The following is a 17,885-nucleotide window of genomic DNA, read 5'->3' as shown; positions in this document are numbered from 1 at the left end:
AAAGGAAATTTTGCCTGTCTGACATTGAAGGTGGAACCATGTTTATTTGAAATAAGCTGTTTTAAACACTTGGATACTTTTGTACTTAGAATTAGTTTTCCAATATATGTGCATTCAACTTATCTGTGGCTCTTTTAAAGTGGCTAGTTTCTGGAGTACATTTTGTACAGTTGTGCCCAATAATAACAAACCCATTCTCTTTGGAAATAGCCAGAAGTCTTTTACTTAAGACTTCGTCAGAGTATAATATTGGTTTTTTGGTGAGAAATAGCATGTGACCAAAACGGTAAACAGATACTTCTGTACATTTGTAAACTGATGGTAGTGCTTACAAAGGGTTCTGAAACATTTTAGACAAGGGCAGTATTATTAGAATATGTATTAACATATATCCTCGTAAGGTAACAGTTGGTATCAATAATTCTTTCATGCTCTTAATTATGAAAGCATATCTAAGAAATTTGATCTTGGCAAGAAGTTATGATCAACCTAGAAATTAGTAAATTCTTAAAAGTTGAAAGTAAATATTCTCCATTTTAGAATATTTATCAATTTAGGCCAGAATATCCTCAGTTATTCTAATTTACTAGTATATATGATACAGATCAAACATTAAAATGGGATCTTCTGTATACATATGTAGAACATTTATACCCACCTAGCACTTAGTTTTGAGATTCTGAAGCGTTCAGAATTCATGAATACCTTTTAGTTGGACTTGATGAGTGCAAACATCCATTATTCTACTTGCAGTTCAGTGTCTTGCAGTATAAACTTATCATCAAAAAATAGGTGAAGTTCAATATAGGTGAAGTAAAAGCTGTTATTTTAAAATTTTATGGTCTGTATTGCAGAACTCCTAGTCTCTGTGATAGTCGGTACTGCCAATTCACAAATTAGAATACTTTTTTTTTTTAAATCGGTGCTGGGGATTTGAACTCAGAAGCTTTCTTCCTCCAAACTATAACCCCAGCTCCTTTTATTTTTTATTTTTGAAACAGTGTCTTACTATATTGCTGTATCTGGCTTTGAAATTGAAATTGTGATTACCCTTTCTCAGTCTCCCATGTACTGGGATTATAGGCCTGTACTCAACTTTCTTGTATATGCCCGGCTCAACTTTCCTGTTAAATCTAATACAGTTTAACATTTTTAAAGTGAATTTAGAGAAGAGTATAGTACTTAGGGGATTGTGGTTATTTTTAGTTATCAATAAAAATAAGAGCCAGGCGTGGTGGCGCAAGCTTGTAATCCCTGCGCTTGGGAGGCGGAGACAGGAGGATCGCGCAGGTTCGAAGCCACCCGCGCTGGCTTAAGAGACCCTGTTTCCAAATAAAAATATAAAAAATAGGTCTGGGAGTGTAGCCCGGAGGTAGAAGGGCTTCCAGGAACCCCAGTACCACCAAAAAAAATAAAAATAAAAATAAGGATATATTATTTATTTTAAGCATTTCTCAAGGTTGCTAGAAATCTTAATGTTTTATGAAAAACATAAATTAAGGTTGTCTTGACAAATGAAATGTACTTTTTTGTGTGTGTGTGTGTGTGGTACTGGGGATGGAACCCAGACGCATTCTACCTCTGACCTACACCCCAGCCCTATTTTTTATTCTCTATTTTGAAACAGGGTCTCACTGAGTTGCAAAGGACTCACTAAGTAGCTGAGTCTGTCCACAAACCACAATCTTCCTGTCTCAGCCTCCCAAATGCTGGGATTACAAGTGCACGCCACCACGCCCAGCAAAATGTACTTTTTTTAAAGTAAGAAATAAAAATTTGATTTATTTTCTCTTAGGTCTCTGCGTGGGGTGGTTATGTGTTTATCATCAACCTTATCCCGCTGCATGTATTTGTGCTGTTACTGATGCAGAGATACAGCAAAAGAGTCTACATAGGTAAGTGCTTTGACTTTTGAAGTCCATCAGCTAAGAGTCATATGTGTTGTTTTCATTAAGCAGACATTTCTGGTTTGGGTCAGTATTGCCCATGAAAAGGTAAAAATAATTTTATGTTCATCTTGCCTTTTATATTGATGAGAGTCAAGCAGTTTTACGTTAAGTGCTTTGTTGTCAATTTTATCTTGATGAATGTTTCATTTTTGTGGAAATTAATCTGGGTTTAGTATTTGTCCGCCTTTTTTTTCTTCTTCTTCTTCTTACTTTTGGAGAATGGACATTACCCTGAAATTATTTACATTTTTCATGTCACGTATCAAATTCAGTTTACTCACTGTAACAGATTGATATCCTCAAAACACTTAATACATTTCTGAAAGCTCTTTCTGTGTAATACACAAATAGATTGAGTCTTTATTTAGAAAAATCATTATTTTCACTGGTTTTGAGGCCAGCCTCAACAACTTAGTGATACTCTCTGAAACCTAGCAAGACCCTATTTCAAAGGCAAAAAATAAAAGGATAGTATAGTTTGGAGGTGGAATGCCCTGGGTTCAGTCCTCAGTTGCCCCCGTTGCCCCTTCAGTTATAGGTGAGGAGCCAAGAGATTTTTGTTTACTTTTTTTTTTTTTTTTTTTTTTTGGTGGTACTGGGGTTCCTGGAAGCCCTCCTTCCTCTGGGCTACACTCCCAGACCTATTTTATATTTTTGAAACAGGGTCTCTTACGCCAGCACGGCTGGCTTCGAACCTGCGCGATCCTCCTGTCTCCGCCTCCCAAGCGCGGGGATTACAAGCGTGCGCCACCACGCCTGGCTACTTTTTTTTTTTTTTTAATTTTGGTTCCTTAGAAATGTAATGGTCAGTGGAATAGAATAGGATGAAGACAGAGAGAAACTTTCCTTAAATGTCCATGAATGAAGAAGAGCGTAAGGTCAGATAAACACATTGTTAAAGAGGTAAAAATGGAAGTATTTTCTACATTAAAATTTAAAACACAAGCAGTGTTCAGCTCCACTTGAACATGAGCATGGAGATGAGAACTGAGAAAAAGAACTTTGTGTTTGGAGTCCAGAATTTCTCTAGCCACTCTGGAAAAGCATTAATAATTCCATCTTGGTTGGCTCATGAAAATAACTTTTTTACAGAGGAAAGAAAAAAAAACCGTTTGGGGTATATATAAAATTAGATTTTATCTAATTTTGTTATGTAATCCTAATAGTGTTTCTTTTCTCTCTTACCCTACCCATGTAACTTTCAAGAGTACCTAAGGGTTGGTACATGGAAAGCTTAACAAATCATATATATACCAAAGTCTGGCTGTATTCTAAGTACCAAATGGTTTTTAGATGAATTATGTGAAATGATTATGAAAAAAAGCTATTTCCCCTTTTAGTAATTTGTGTGTCCTTAGACTCAGTTGTTAACACAGTTTGTTCCTATGTTAAAGAGGAAGCCCATGGAACGGCTGTGGGGGAAGGATGCAGCTCGCGTGTTGCAGGCAGGGGGAGTCTTTACTTGATAAAATTTGGGAGAGAAAATTAGATGAGTTGTGAAGCTGTTGAATTCACAGTATTGGGAAGTGGATTTTACAAAATTATGGTACAAACCAGCCTTAGTAACTTAGCAAGATCCTCACTAACTTAGCCAGACCCCGTTTCAACATAGAAAATAAAAAGGACTGGAGCTCATAGAACGCTGCTGGTTTCCATCCCTGCTTCCAAAAAAATAAAAAGAGGATTCTGATGTTTTGACAAGAAATCCCAAAGCTTATTTTGCATTTATAGAAAGACTGGTTTGCAGATATCACGTAATTCTGATGAGATAGGAAATGGTTTGGCCTTTCTAATTTGATGACTGTCACATTTTGTGTCATAAGGAAATTCATTAAAGATGCAAAGACAAATTTAGGTGATGTTCACTGATGTTACTTATAATTGTGAAAATGTGGAGCTGGCTTAAGTGTTCATAAGGAAGTGGTTGCTTCAGTGATATATAGGACATTATGTAGCAATTAAATTGAAATCTTTTTGAATATTTAATGATAGGAAAATGTTAATAAAAAGCAGACGTCAAGGATGACCAGTGAATTTTTCTTTGTACTTCTCTCTGTGCTTTCCACATTTTCTATAATAAGTATTAAATTCATAATATATGTGACATCATGTTTTAGTTTATAGAAATAGTTTTCCTCTTTAATTGTAAGAGTTGCATTAACTAAATAAGCTAAATTACTTAAATATAGGGAAGAACTTAGTTTCAAATATTGATTAATTGTGAAATGTCAATGTCATGAAGCATCTTGTTTATAGTATTGACAAGGTTTTTTGTAGTGAGTTAAACTGAGTAAGGAGATAACAGGCATTTTTCATTTATGCACCATTTTTATGGTGATATTTGCTGAGAATCACCATTGAAAGATTAAAGGTTCATGAGCATACCACGTACGTTTAGTTTTATACAAACTGTGCAATTATATCTCTTGTGAATAAAGAGAAGATAATTCTTTTGAATAAGTTAAAAATAAAGCCATATTTAAGAGTCACATTTGTTTATACTTGGCAACTATTTTTTTGGCTAATAATATTTTGGTTGAAAGAAGTTGGATAGCAAAGAAAGCCATTTTTATTGTTTTGCATTATACTCTAATATTTATAATGGAATTCAGTATACAATTAAATTGTCTTGATGGTTTTGATCTAAGATACAGAAAGTAATAAAAGACTGTATGATTTATATTTGTGGCAGGTAAAATTTCTACCAAAAGGAGTGGTTATTATATGCCTTAGACAAGATGTGTTATTTGCAATTATTGAATATTTTATATAACCTTAAAACGATTTTCCCATTCTGCCTAGAATGTTCATTTTATCAATGATACTCTATCCTGAGTTGTTCTGCCTTTTCAAATTGTACCTTCAAGGTATGTTAACCAACAGCAGACAAAAAAGGAACTATTCAAGAATTCTGTTCTAGGTTTTCATTTAAAGTTAGAACTTGGCAAGTATTGATTGCATAAAGTGAGTTCTTCAGATGAGTGTCATAAAAACCATTTATTGAAGCTATTGGGAGAAGAGTTGGAAGATTTTCCTTAGACTGGGTTATAATAAATGTTTTTATTAATGAGTATTTTAAAGGTTTTCTTTAAAGGAAAATTTGTCTTAAGTGCATATTCAAAGAGAAGATGCTGCTGCTTATGCAACCTGTACTGTTAAATATGACTTATTTTTTAGTTTACAAAATATTGATTAGTCTTCCAATATATAAGACTTGTGATATTTAGAGCCAAGGGTCTTACCTGTGGTTTAGTAGCAAACATTGGCTTGCTAAAATATTTTTTTCAGTAAATAGAAATAAAGGCTCTTGTGCCCTATAAAACAAATAGATATAATAAATCATTTGGTATTTTTATCTAGAAGAATAGACCTGAATGATATTTCCTTTAAAATCTGGTCGTCTCGCCGGGCGTGGTGGTGCACGCTTGTAATCCCAGCATTTGGGAGGCTGAGACCGGAGGATCGCGGTTCGTGGACAGCCTCAGCTACTAAGTGAGGCCCTCTGCAACTCAGTGAGACCCAGTTTCAAAAAAAAAAAAAAAACAGGGCAGGGGGTGTAGCTCGGAGGTCGAATGCCCCTGGGTTCCATCCCCAGGCCCGCAAAAAATAAAAAAAATAAAATAAAATCTGGTCGTCTGCTGGGCATGGTGGCACACACTTGTAATCCCCACACTTGTGAGGCTGAGGATCATAGTTTGAAACCAGCCTCAGCTACTACTTAGGCTCTCAGCAACTTAGTGAGACCCTGTTTCCAAATAAAGTATAAAATAGGTCTGGGAGTATAGCCCAGAGGTAGAAAGCCCCTGGGTTCCACTCCCAGTACCACCAAAAAAAAAAAAAAAAAAAAAAATCTGGTCTTCTCATTGAGATTTGCATCTGTTTAATGAGCCAGAAGGATTGATTTCTATGTAGATGTTAATAGGCTCATGATGATAGTTAAATGTAAGTAGGAACCTACTTGTAGTAGTAGTTGAAATTAAGAATGTGTTAAGAAGGCCCTAAATGTTTTTAGTGGTATCACGACTTGTGATTTTATGTAATTTAAATTGTTTTTAATGTGCATTTGTTTTACTGTCTTTTATTAATTGAATTTATTCTTGTTTATCTATTAGTCTTTCTTTGTATGTTTTTGTGGCACCGGGGATAGAACCAATTTGTGCTTTACCTCTGAGATATACCCCCAGACCCCTTTAAAAAAAATTATTTTAACAAAGTGTCTCACTAAATTGCTGAGCCTGATCTCCAACCTGCAGTCTTCCTGTCAGCCTCCCAAGTACTGGGATTATAGGTGTGCACCACCATGCCCAGCTCTTACTGTTTCTTGTATTGATAATAGTCAATATTGAGGAGCAGTCTTACATGATACTTTTATGTGAAAGTGAGTTCTTCATATAGTTTTGACACATGCAGTATGTTTGTAGTTTCAGAATACTTTATTTTTTTATTTTTATTTATTTTTATTGGTGCATTGTAATCATACATCACATTGGAATATAAGACTTGAGAGGATATACAAGCACACATCATCCAATTAGCCCTCATCCAGTTCCCATCCCATTCCCTCCGCCTCCCTCTATCCCATGCTTGTTTGGTGATTAACTTTGATACATTTATTTATATACATCCTGGGTTTTAAAGAGGTTCCATCCTCCGCTATTCCATACCCTCTGATTGGTCACCTTAATTGCTTCACTATAGGGCCCTTTCTATAGTTCGACCTCTTCCTGTTGCCCCTTTCCTCCTAGTTATTGCTGATTAGGGAAAGCATCTGGTTTTTATTTTCTGTGATATTTCTCTGTGCATGCCACGTTCCCACTCTTGAAGGCCCCAGTAGTGGCCTGGCTACCCGGTGGACTGATCCAGATTTCGCTGACTCAAGCAGCGGCCTTGCCTCATGGGAGGCCCCAATTCTGGTCTCGCCGGCCCCGACACTGGCCTAACCCCTCAGCTGGCTCCGATCCAGGCCTCGGTGGCCCCAGCTCCAGCCTAGCCTCAAGGCAGGCTCCGATTCCGGCCTCGCTGGCCCTGGCACTGGCCTTGCCTCACGGCAGGCTCCAATGCTGGCCGCTTGCCCTGGCATCGGCATAACCCCTCGGCAGGCTCCGATCCCGGCCTCGGAGGCCCCAGTAGCGGCCTTGCCTCACAGCAGACTCCGATGCCGGCCATTGGCCCCGGCACCAGCCTAATCCCTCAGCAGGCTCCGATCCCGGCCTCGGAGGCCCCAGCACCAGCCTTGCCTCGGGACAGGCTCCGATCCTGGCCTCGCTGGCCCTGGCACCGGCCTAACCCCTCGGCAGGCTCCGATCCCGGCCTCAGTAGCGGCCTTGCCTCACGGAAGGCTCCAATGCCGGCCGCTGGCCCGGCACCAGCCTAACCCCTCGGCAGGCTCCGATCCCGGCCTCGGAGGCCCCAGCACCAGCCTTGCCTCATGGCAGGCTCCGATGCCGGCTGTTGGCCCTGGCACCGGCCTAACCCTTTGGCACGCTCCAATCCCAGCCTCTGATGCCCCAGCACCGGCCTTGCCTCACAGCAGGCTCTGATCCCGGCCTCACTGGCCCTGGCACTGGCCTAACCTCTCGGTAGGCTCCAATCCCAGCCTCAGAGGCCTCACGGCAGGCTCCGATGCCAGCCACTGGCCCCAGCACCGGCCTAACCCCTCAGTAGGCTCCGGTCCCAGCCTCGGAGCCTCCAGCACCGGCCTTGCCTCACGGCAAGCTCCAATCCCAGCTTTGCTGTGTCCGTCTCCGGCCTCAATCCTCAGCAGGCTCCAATCCGAGCACCCTCTTCACCCAGCCATTTGTCCCACGTTCTCGAGGGTGCGTGGTGGTAGCATTCTGCCTCTGGGGTTGTTACTTCAAAGGTTCCAGGTATAATGCATCAGATCTCTGCCTCCCCTGAGTGCTGGCCACTGCCTCCACCATTTCAAATCTTTTCCAAGCTCTTTTTTCTTTTTCCACTCTGAATGTTGTCCAGTGTTCCTAAGCATGTGCGCCGGTAGCATTCGACATTTGGTGTAATTTCTCAAAAAAAAAAAAAAAAAAAAGGTTGGTAGGATCCGATTTCTGCTTCTCCTGAATACAAGTCTCCACCGCCATCACGGAGACCGCTTCCAACACCACCTTTCTCCTCGGTCTCCGCTAAACTCTCTCCTTACAGGTGATGTCCACGATTCTTAAGAATGTAGAGAAGAAGCAGTCCTCCTTCGCGGGAAATTTTTCCAAAAGTTCCAGTTCATTTGGATAAGTTTTGTCTGCATCTCCAGTATCCTGGCATCCGCCACGGCCTTTTTGACCCCTCTCTGATATTTTTCTTTTTTCTTTTTCTTTTCCTTCTTTTTTTTTTAATAAGAGAAGACAGTATGTGTGGTTTGAGGAGGTTGTGGGCTCAGGCACTCAGTAGCACTGTGACCCGGGCCCGGTTTCCCCAGGGGCGTGCTCTGCACGACTCCGCCTGAGGCCCAGAGTCCTGTGACCTGGGCCCCGGCTCTTCCAGGGGTCTGGCGTGCCCCGCCTGACCCCCGCCTGGGGTCCAGGGCCTTGCAACCGGGCCCCGGTTTCTCCAGGGGTCTGGCGTGCTCCGTGCGATCCCGCCTGGGGCCCAAAGTCCTGCAACCCAGCCGTGGCTCTTCCGGGGTCCGGCGTGCCCCACCAGGCCCCTGTCCGGGACCCAGGGTCTTACGACCAGGCCCTGTTTCTCCAGGGGTCTGGCATGCTCCACGCAGTACAGCCTGAGGCCCAGAGTCCTTCGACCTGGGCCCCAGCTCTTCCAGTGTCCGGCGTGCCCTGCCTGACCCCCGCCCAGGACCCAGGGTCTTATGACCGGGCCCAGTTTCTCCAGGGGTCTGGTGTGCTCCACACGGTCCAGCCCGGGGCCCAGAGTCCAGAATACTTTAATATTATTTCATTATCCGTTACTAAAACTAATGGAATTACCATCCAGATATATTTCTTCTTAGATTGTCTCCCCTCCTCCATACTATCCCTTTTTCATTTTGGGTATCTATATAAGATATATTTGCTGTTTTAAAATATTGTCTCTACACAGGTTTTTAAAATATTTCTTGTTTGTTTGTTTGTTTGTTTTTCCTCAGTACTAGGGATGGAACCCAGGAGCATTCTACCTCAGAGCTACACCCCAGCCCTGTTTTTTATTCTTTATTCTTTATTTATTTGCTTGTTTTTATGTGGTTCTGGAAATAGTACCCAAGAGCCTTCCACCACTGGGCTACACTCCCAGATCTATTTTATGTTTTATTTGAAAACAAGGTCTCACTAAATTGCTGAGAGCCTCACTAAGTAGCTAAGGCTGGCTTTGAACCTGCAGGATCCTCCTATCTCAGCCTCCCAAGTACTGTGATTACAAGCATGCACCGCTACGCCCAGCTCTTACTCGTTATTTTGAAACAGGGTCTCACTAAGTAGCTGAGACTGGCCACAAACCTTCAGGCCTCCTATTTCAGCCTCCCAAGTACTGGGATTATAAGCGTGCACCATCACACCCAGCTGCACAAATATTACTAATTAAGACATTTCTTACTACAGATCTGGAGCTTGTAAAATATCATTTTCAGTGGCATAATTCTCTATACAGTTTGCCTTGAGCAGTGTCCTTAGAAAAGAAAATTACTTTCTTCATTATTTATGCCTAAGTTAATCATGTATTTTTCTGCTGATCAAGAACTGATTTTTGTGTTTTGTTGTCTTAATTTTTAATCCATATAAGTTTCTTACTGTTCATTATCCTGCATATTTACCAGGGTTCCCAGTAACCCATAGTGATCTTTAAATAGTAAAGTTTCTTATTAATCAAAAGTTTTAATTTTCTTACTATACTTTAATCATACTTGATAGTCATAGAAGCAAAATTGGTTGTATTTTAAGGTATTTCCTCATTATGTTTCTTTTGGTTGATAATATTTTGGTTGACAGAGAAGTTGGAGATAAATATATGCCATTTCCATTAAAGATCAACCAGAAGATAAATCAGAAATGTTAAAGTGCTTTAATGATGGGTTAAGGTTATTGGAATGTAGTATTTATATAACTTATATTTCTATTTTTTATCCTTTCCGTCTCTTTAATACTTTTATTGGTGCAGTATAGGCTCACATCATAATGTAGTTCCTGGTGGTGGTGACATACATCAACACAACACTTGTGGGCTTTCCCCGTCCCTCTCCCTGTTACCCCCTCCCATACAGTGTTCTCTTTATATAACCTTCCTAACTTTATATAAAGGAAGTACAGCAGTAACTTAAAAATATAAAGAACTCTCAACGTAAGTTGTAATGTGTTTTCAGAGAGAAGGCACTTAATAGGAAGAACAGCAGAAACTACTTCTGTACTTCAAATTTCATTGGAACTTGATCAGACTTCCCTCTTATTTCATGAAATAACTCATTTTGAAGCACATTAAAAGCTAAGAGCAATTATATTCTTCTCTTCTGTATAGTTTCATTCTATTATTCCCAACCCTGGATTTAAAATACTTTAAGAGTACAAACATATTTGGGTTCTGTTGAGAAGATTCTTATGTGTCCCATATCAAAGATGTTTTCTGTTAAAAATAAGCAGGATGTATGCATATATCTATAATATATATTTTATATGTATATATCTTTCTAATGCTTATTTTTTTCTGGGATTGTTCTCATACATTGGAAGCCTGATCTATAGCAACAGATGCCAGTAACTGTGCTTCCACAGGATGGCAGTGTGGTAACATTTCATGATGTAATAAATGACTTCCAACATTATTGGCAGTGCATTTTCTTAGAGTTCATCACTTTGATGGAATGCTTTAATACTCTGGTTTCAAGAGTAAGAAAAGTAGGCTACTATGGAAGAGTAGAAGTTGTAAGTGGGTCAAGTCATTTGGTCAGGGTTCCTAGAGCTCTCAAGGGAAGAACTGGTAGAGAATGATCACTGCGGCTTTGCGTCCTTGAGGTCTTCTGAGCACATCAGGGAACCAGCACAAGAACCGTCTACTGCCCATTTGATGTCCATGTCAAGAAAGAGATATCTCCCCTTTACGTTTTCCTACGACTTTCCCCCGGTGTCACAAGTTCTTGCTGCACTATATTATGGTTACTTGTGTATTTGCTTCTTTAACCTTTAGGGGCTAGATAGGATGGATCTTAATAGGCCTTCCTGTTTTCAGAATGTCTTGACCATGAAAGATGGAAAGTTAACAGATAAATGAAATTAAAGAGATTTTTTTTAGAAACACACATGCTCTTTTAGACGGGATGTACAAAGTCTGGAGGAAAGCATATGCTTTTATTTTGCAGCAAAGTTTATTTTTATTTTTAAGAATTTAGTTACTTCACCATTTCTACTCATGAATCTACTTTTTTTCCCCCTATATTTTAAGATACAGGTTTCCAAATAGGATTTAAATTACGATATTTTAGGTATGTGTGATTTTACAAATTCAAGGTGGAAACCAGTATTTAGCAGTAAATTTGTGGTACTTGACATTGTATATTGCCTTGCAGGCAATCCTGAACTTAATGGAAATTACCGGTGTATTGTAGGGTACTATGAGACAAGACACAAATTCCCTTAGGAAAACATTTAATGATCCAAAAATATTAAAAATTGGGATGACTTGGATCTAGTTCTCTTAAGAGAAAATGTTTATCTATGGATTATTACAGATATTACATCAAATTTGTATCACTGGTGCATGTAAATAGGTATGAAAGGCTAATTGGAATAGGGGAAGTTTCAAAGGTAAAATATTAATGAGAACTTATTAGCACAGTTTTATCTGACATTAATGTATGTTTACCAAGTAATAAAAATTAAAGTTCCACTGGGCCTATTTTATATTCTGTTTCATAAGATTATCTTCTTTGTCAAAACTTGCCTTAGTCACTCCTATTATTTAAACTCTAGTGCATCTGTTTCTATATAAATTGCTTTTTTTTAACTTTGTATTGGTGCACTGTAGTCATCCATCTTAATGGGATAAAAGATGGTAGAAACATACATGCACACATCACCCAATTCCCACCTCATCCCTCCCTCTCCCTCCTTCCCATGCTTGGCTTAGTGATTGACTTTGATATGTCTGTTTAAGTATATCAATCATGTGCTTTAGAGATAAAGCACTTTGTTTACTAATGAGAATAAATGTCCTTGTTAAGTTGCATGAAAGCATGGGGTTGAGGATATTATTAGGCTAGTCTTCTCTGCACCTGGAAATAAACTTGAGCAAATGCCCAAGAGGGGGCTTCGTCCACAGCTACCAAATGAGCAGTTGCTGGGCTTTCACTTGGTCGAGGGAAGAGGAGTTGGTCTTGCTGGAAGAGAGTATGAATATGCGCACAGATAGGGGCATGTGCTCATAACATACCTCTGGCTATTCTGGAGAATATAATTTAGAGAAGAACATGGGGTAGACTCTCACTCTTTACTTAAACACACACACACATAAGAACCAGCAATCCATAAAGACAGGTGCAGATCTGTGGTTGGCTGGTGGATAGGGAGCACCTGCATGGTGAGTGGGGCTTTCGGGAGGGGTCATTAAAATGTTTGGAACAAGAGAGAAGTAGTCATAGCACATAGTGAGCGTACTAAATATCCATGGATTGCTCACTATAAAATGATTGTTATGTGATTTACTGTTTTTAAAGGGGTTACGTTTTCTTTACACTACTAATTATATTCAGTCCAGAGTTTGTGGCAGTGTTTTATAACAGTCCGTATTCACTAGTATGTATAAAAAAGAAACAGCTTTAGAAGTGATTATAATGTTTGAATGTAAGTGGACTTGACCTCACATCATTTACATGCTTTTATTATTATAGCTTTCTTATGCCTCGTCTTTCTGGTTGTCGCTTTATGTTCAATATTTTTAGGATTTGGTTTCTTATCAACATATTTCAAAAAGTCTATCATAGAATCTTAGATTTTTTATTATGGGAGGGATTTTACAACTAATCTCATTCTGTATTGGTAAAACTGAAGGTTTGTAACTTCCATAGTTGTTTGTGATCACAGTTATCTTATTTCCTTTTTTTTTCTTCTGTTCTGCCTCTATCACTCTTCTTTATCAGGGCTTCAACATGGGATGGATTTATGGAAAAAACCTAATGACATTATACCAGTGAACCAAATTAGTTGACAGGTCAAATCATGTGACATAGAAAATCTTGCTTATTTAAGCTTTGATTGCATTTTGGTTCAAGACCCTAGTAGAGGGTAATTCCATTCCAACCTTAATGTGTCTGGAAAGCACATTATTGGATGTATTGCTTCTGCTGTCTCCCCTAGATAGCCAGTTCTCCACTAGCTCCAAGTCATTAGAAACTTTATTTACATTACTTTAGCCCATCTTAATAAATTAAACTTTGTATACTCTTCCTAACACTCTAAGTCATTTCTTATCAAATGGCTCAGGAAGCAACATAATTGAACTGATAGCCTGGAATGTTTTTTCTATAAATGCGTTTTTTATGCTTTTATTGGGATATTGTAATTATACATCATAGTGAGCTTCAGAGTGAGGCCTCAGGATTTTGCACATCCTTCCCTTTCGTGTCGCGCCCTCCTCCACAGACTAGTGGTTGTAGGGAGACCTTCCCCTGTGAGCGTGGCGTGTTGGACTGCCCTCCTCACCTGGTGTCCCCGCCCCTCCTCCCTCCGCTCTCCTCCTGGCCTCCTCAGCTGACTGAATCCCTTTGCTTCTGTTTTCCTTCTGTCTTCCACAAATGGCCCTTGGCTTTCTGGGACTGGCTGATCTCACGTAGCATAATATTTATCTAGTTCTATTCATTTTTTCTGCAAATTGCATAATTTTGTTCTTTATAGCTGAGTAAAATTCTATTACACTTATATACTACTGCATGCGTGTGTGTGTGTTGCTGGGGATTGAACTCAGGGGCATTTAACCTTTAAGCTACACCCTCAGCCCAATTTTTTATTCTTCATTTTGAAACAGGGTCTCACTAAGCTGTGGAAGGCCTCACTAAGTACCTGAGGCTGGCTGCGAACCCAGATCCTCCTTTCTCGGCTTCCCAAGTACTGGATTACAAGTGTGCGCCACCATGCCCAGTGACATTTTCATTATTCATTCACATATTGATGGACACCTTGGTTGGTCCTGTGATTTGGCTATGGTGAATCATACTGCTATAGACATACGGCACCATAGTATTCTAACTTTGCTTCTTTGGGAAAGATTCTGCGGATTGGTAAGGTTGGGTTACTAAATTCTTTTGAGGAACATTCATACTGATCTCCAGAATGGCTGTGCTACTTTACACTCCCACCAACAACCTATGAGGTTCTGTTTCCCCACATCCTCGCCAGCATTTATTATTGTGTTCTTTTTTGTATTTGTTGAATTTTGGTGATGCTGGGGTGGAACCCAGGGACATTCTACCTCCTAGCTATACCACTTGGTCTGTTTTATTCCTTTCTTTGTAAACAGGGTCTCACTAAGTTGCAGAGGACCTCATAAGTAGCTGATGCTGGCAACAAACCTGCGATCTTCCTGTCTCAGCCTCCCCAGTAGTGGGATTTTGCAGTACAAGCACGTGCCACCATGCCTGGCTCCTACTGTTTGTTTTCTTGATTATGGTTTTCTAATTGGAGTTAGGTGGAATCTCAGGATAGTTTTGATTTGCATATTTTCTCTTTTGAGAAGTGTCAACTCACTTCAACAGCTCAGTTTTTATTTGGTTTGTTTGGGGTTTTGAAAAATGTTTCTTTAGTTCTTTATATATTCTGGATATTAGTCCTCTATCAGAGGAGTAGTTGGCAGCAATTTTCTATTCTAATTGTGTGTGTGTGTGTGTGTGTGTGTGTGTGTGTGTGTGTGTGTGTGTGTTACTGGAGATTGAACACAGGGATGTTCTGCTTCCAACCTGGACTTCCAGCCCTATTTTACTTTTTGTTTTGAAACTGTTTCATCAGGTTGCTGAGAATCTAGTTAAGTTGCTGAGGCTGGTTTCAAACCTGAGATCCTCCTATCTCAACCTCCCAAGTACTGGGATTACAGCATGCCCCACTATGCCTGGCTTACTGTGTTAAAGCAAATATTGTTCTTATTTAAATTAAGTGAGAAGCACATAATGTATAGCATACAGAAATGCATGTTATATATGTTTGCTGTTCCTAAATGTACCTCATAGTCTTTGTTTTTGAAAGTAGTTTATTTTCCAAAAGTAAATATTGACTGTTTATAAAATGATGTGAATAAATTTTATAAATGGAGTAATGTTCACATTAACTTATTTCAGATGAGCTTCGTTTACTTCTAACACCTAAAATTTTATATGCATCACTCTATGCCTCGTTATGATGTATAATTACAGTGTGCCAGGAAAAGCATATGAAACAGTACTACATGGAGTATTAGGAGCTGGGCATTGGTGCACGGATAATCTCAGTACTTGGGAGGCTGGGACAGAAGATTACAGGTTCAAGGACAGACTCAACAACCTAGCTAGAAGAAAAATAAAAAGGACTGGGGGTGTAGCTCAAAGGTAGAATGCCCTAGGTTTGAATCCCTGGAGAGAGAGAGACAAAGACAGACACATACAAACACACACACACGTGTATTCTAAGACTGTAGAAAATGGCATGATATACTTGCCATTAGAGACATTATACGCTGGTGGTGATACATCATTCTGTTGTGGATATTTTGTATTAATGCCAATAGGAATGGTATTTACCTGTTTCGTGTGTATTATATAGCTTCCTGGGTTATGTCATTGATTATTAATGGTGGATTAAAGTAAGCTTGAATCCATTATGGAAAAATAAAGCACCACAAGCCTTTTTAGCTATTGTGATGTTCTGAAAAATTAAAATATTTTAAATTGACAGTGTAATGTGGTATTAGCCACAAATACATTAAATCAGTTACTTGAAGATTCTAAATGCAAGCTGTTAAAACATGGCTAACATAAGATTCATAGAGAGCTGTACATTTCATGTACTTATCGGTGGTAATGAATTGTCTTGTTTCCTGTTCTGTCTTACAGCATATAGCACGTTCTACATTGTGGGCTTGATATTGTCCATGCAGATACCATTTGTGGGATTCCAGCCAATCCGAACAAGTGAGCACATGGCAGCTGCAGGTATGGAAGAGAACATCTATTTTCCTCTTCTAAAGAATATGTAAATGTGTGATTGGACATTTTCCAAAGGAATAACAGTCTTTTGATTATTTGTATTTTTCTTAAACTTTTTTTTTAGCTTTCTATAACAATCACCACCAAAATAATCTGTAGATTTGTAAATAAATCAAATTCTTAACGCAAGGTCCATGACCCATTGGAAGTTCATATGTGGTTACTCTATTTGTAATATTTTATGACTTACCAGTTCAAGTTGAATATCCCATTCCTTGAAATCAGATGTTTCAGATTTCAAAGTTTTTTCAGATTTTGGAGTGCTTGTATAGACTTTTAACAGCTGAGCATTTGCAATCCAAAAATTCAGGTGGCCTCAAAACCTTAACTTTTTTTTTGGTGGTACTGAGGGTTGAACCCAGGGACATTCTACCTCTGAACTACACCCCCAGACCGACTTTTTAATTCTTTATTTTGAAACAGTCTCACTAAGTTGCGGAGGGCCTAAGTAGCTGAGGCTGGCTGCGAACCTGGATCTTCCTGTCTCAGCCTCCCAAGTACTGGGATTACAAAATAGGTGCACCACCATGCCTGACTATAATCATAACTTTTTGAGTTATGGTTTTGCTCCAAAAGGTTCAGGTTTTAAATTAGGGGTGCCCAGCGTGTACGATAGAGAACTTCTGAGGATTGTTCCATAATGTTTATCATCAGATTCTTAGTGGGGCTTAAAACCTTCTATCTGTGACCCTCCCATTGAAGGGCCGTACTATAAGTTCTTCAGCACTTTAAAATCCGTAAAATACTTATACTTACATTCTTAACTTGATATTATCAATCTGCCAAGTAGTAATTTGAGACAGAAATGGATATTCAGTTTTGAGTACATAATATTTAACAATATCAATATACAGTTACCATTTTTATGCATTTGCTACTGTATTGTTTGATAATACTCTTATTTAAGCATTATAAAATGAAATTTAAAAATAACATAAGATTAAATTTACTTCAAAAAATTTAGTATTTCAGTTGATTTGGGTTTTTATATCCTCTTTGCTTAAGATTTACATCTAATTTTTTTTGTACTGAGCACATTTTGACATAGTCCTGCTTTAATTTTGTTGATCTTCGCACTCATCTTTATATTTTCTAATAAAGTGGGGGAAAGTTTAATATCTTTTCCTCACCCATTGCAAGGTTCAAGGGTGAGACTTCTATAAAAAAAAGATAAATTAACAGGAGAAAAGCATTAAGGTTTATTTAATTCAAGTTTTATATGATGAGTCTTCAGCAATGAAAATCCAGAGAAACGGAAAACTGTGTTTATGCTTCAGTTTGAGGAAGAGTAGACAGTCATGTAGAAGTCTGATTGGACAAAGGGGGGTTATAGAAAAGTGGCAGTAACCCGGAGAATGTGGCGGGTTCTCTTTGTTCACATGCCTCTTGGAACCCCTGTCCTCCTCCTCCTCCAGATAGAGGGAGGGCCCTTGGGATGGGAATGTCAGGACCTGCTTAAAGAAAGGGCAGACACTTCTTTATGGCCTGCCTTCCTGTAGCATAAAGAGGATGGGTAGGACAGACCAAGTGCTTCTGTCTCCTCTGATGCCCAGAGTGCTAGATTTGGGGATAGTTTGTTCTGAACTCCTACATAAAATTAGAATCTTGTCTACGTTGTGTAATGATGACCACCTTCTTACCCCTCAGTTATAAACAGTTGTCAGGATTCTCCTGATCAAACAAAAATCAAGTCTTAGGGCTGTTTTGTCCCAACCCCAACCCCCAGAAAAAAAAAGTCAATAAATTACAGCAAACAGGAAAGAAGCGAATATGTGTAGATG

At 39.2% G+C, this 17,885-nt stretch overlaps 1 protein-coding gene across 1 annotated transcript in view; it reads left to right on the top strand.

Moving 5' to 3' along the window:
• Nucleotides 1-17,885, top strand: part of STT3B (STT3 oligosaccharyltransferase complex catalytic subunit B) — a gene marked incomplete at both ends in the record, with an annotated part of 88,878 nt that overhangs the window by 51,804 nt on the left and 19,189 nt on the right. The window contains 2 exons of the mRNA XM_080715666.1: nt 1,796-1,895; nt 15,952-16,050. Of these exons, the coding sequence (XP_080571792.1) occupies nt 1,796-1,895; nt 15,952-16,050 (199 nt within the window). The remainder of the gene's footprint in view (nt 1-1,795; nt 1,896-15,951; nt 16,051-17,885) is intronic.

The sequence above is a fragment of the Muscardinus avellanarius genome, assembly GCF_963383645.1.
Source record: "Muscardinus avellanarius genome assembly, chromosome: 18".
Taxonomy (NCBI): domain Eukaryota; kingdom Metazoa; phylum Chordata; class Mammalia; order Rodentia; family Gliridae; genus Muscardinus; species Muscardinus avellanarius.
This window is presented reverse-complemented; position numbering and strand designations above follow the sequence as displayed.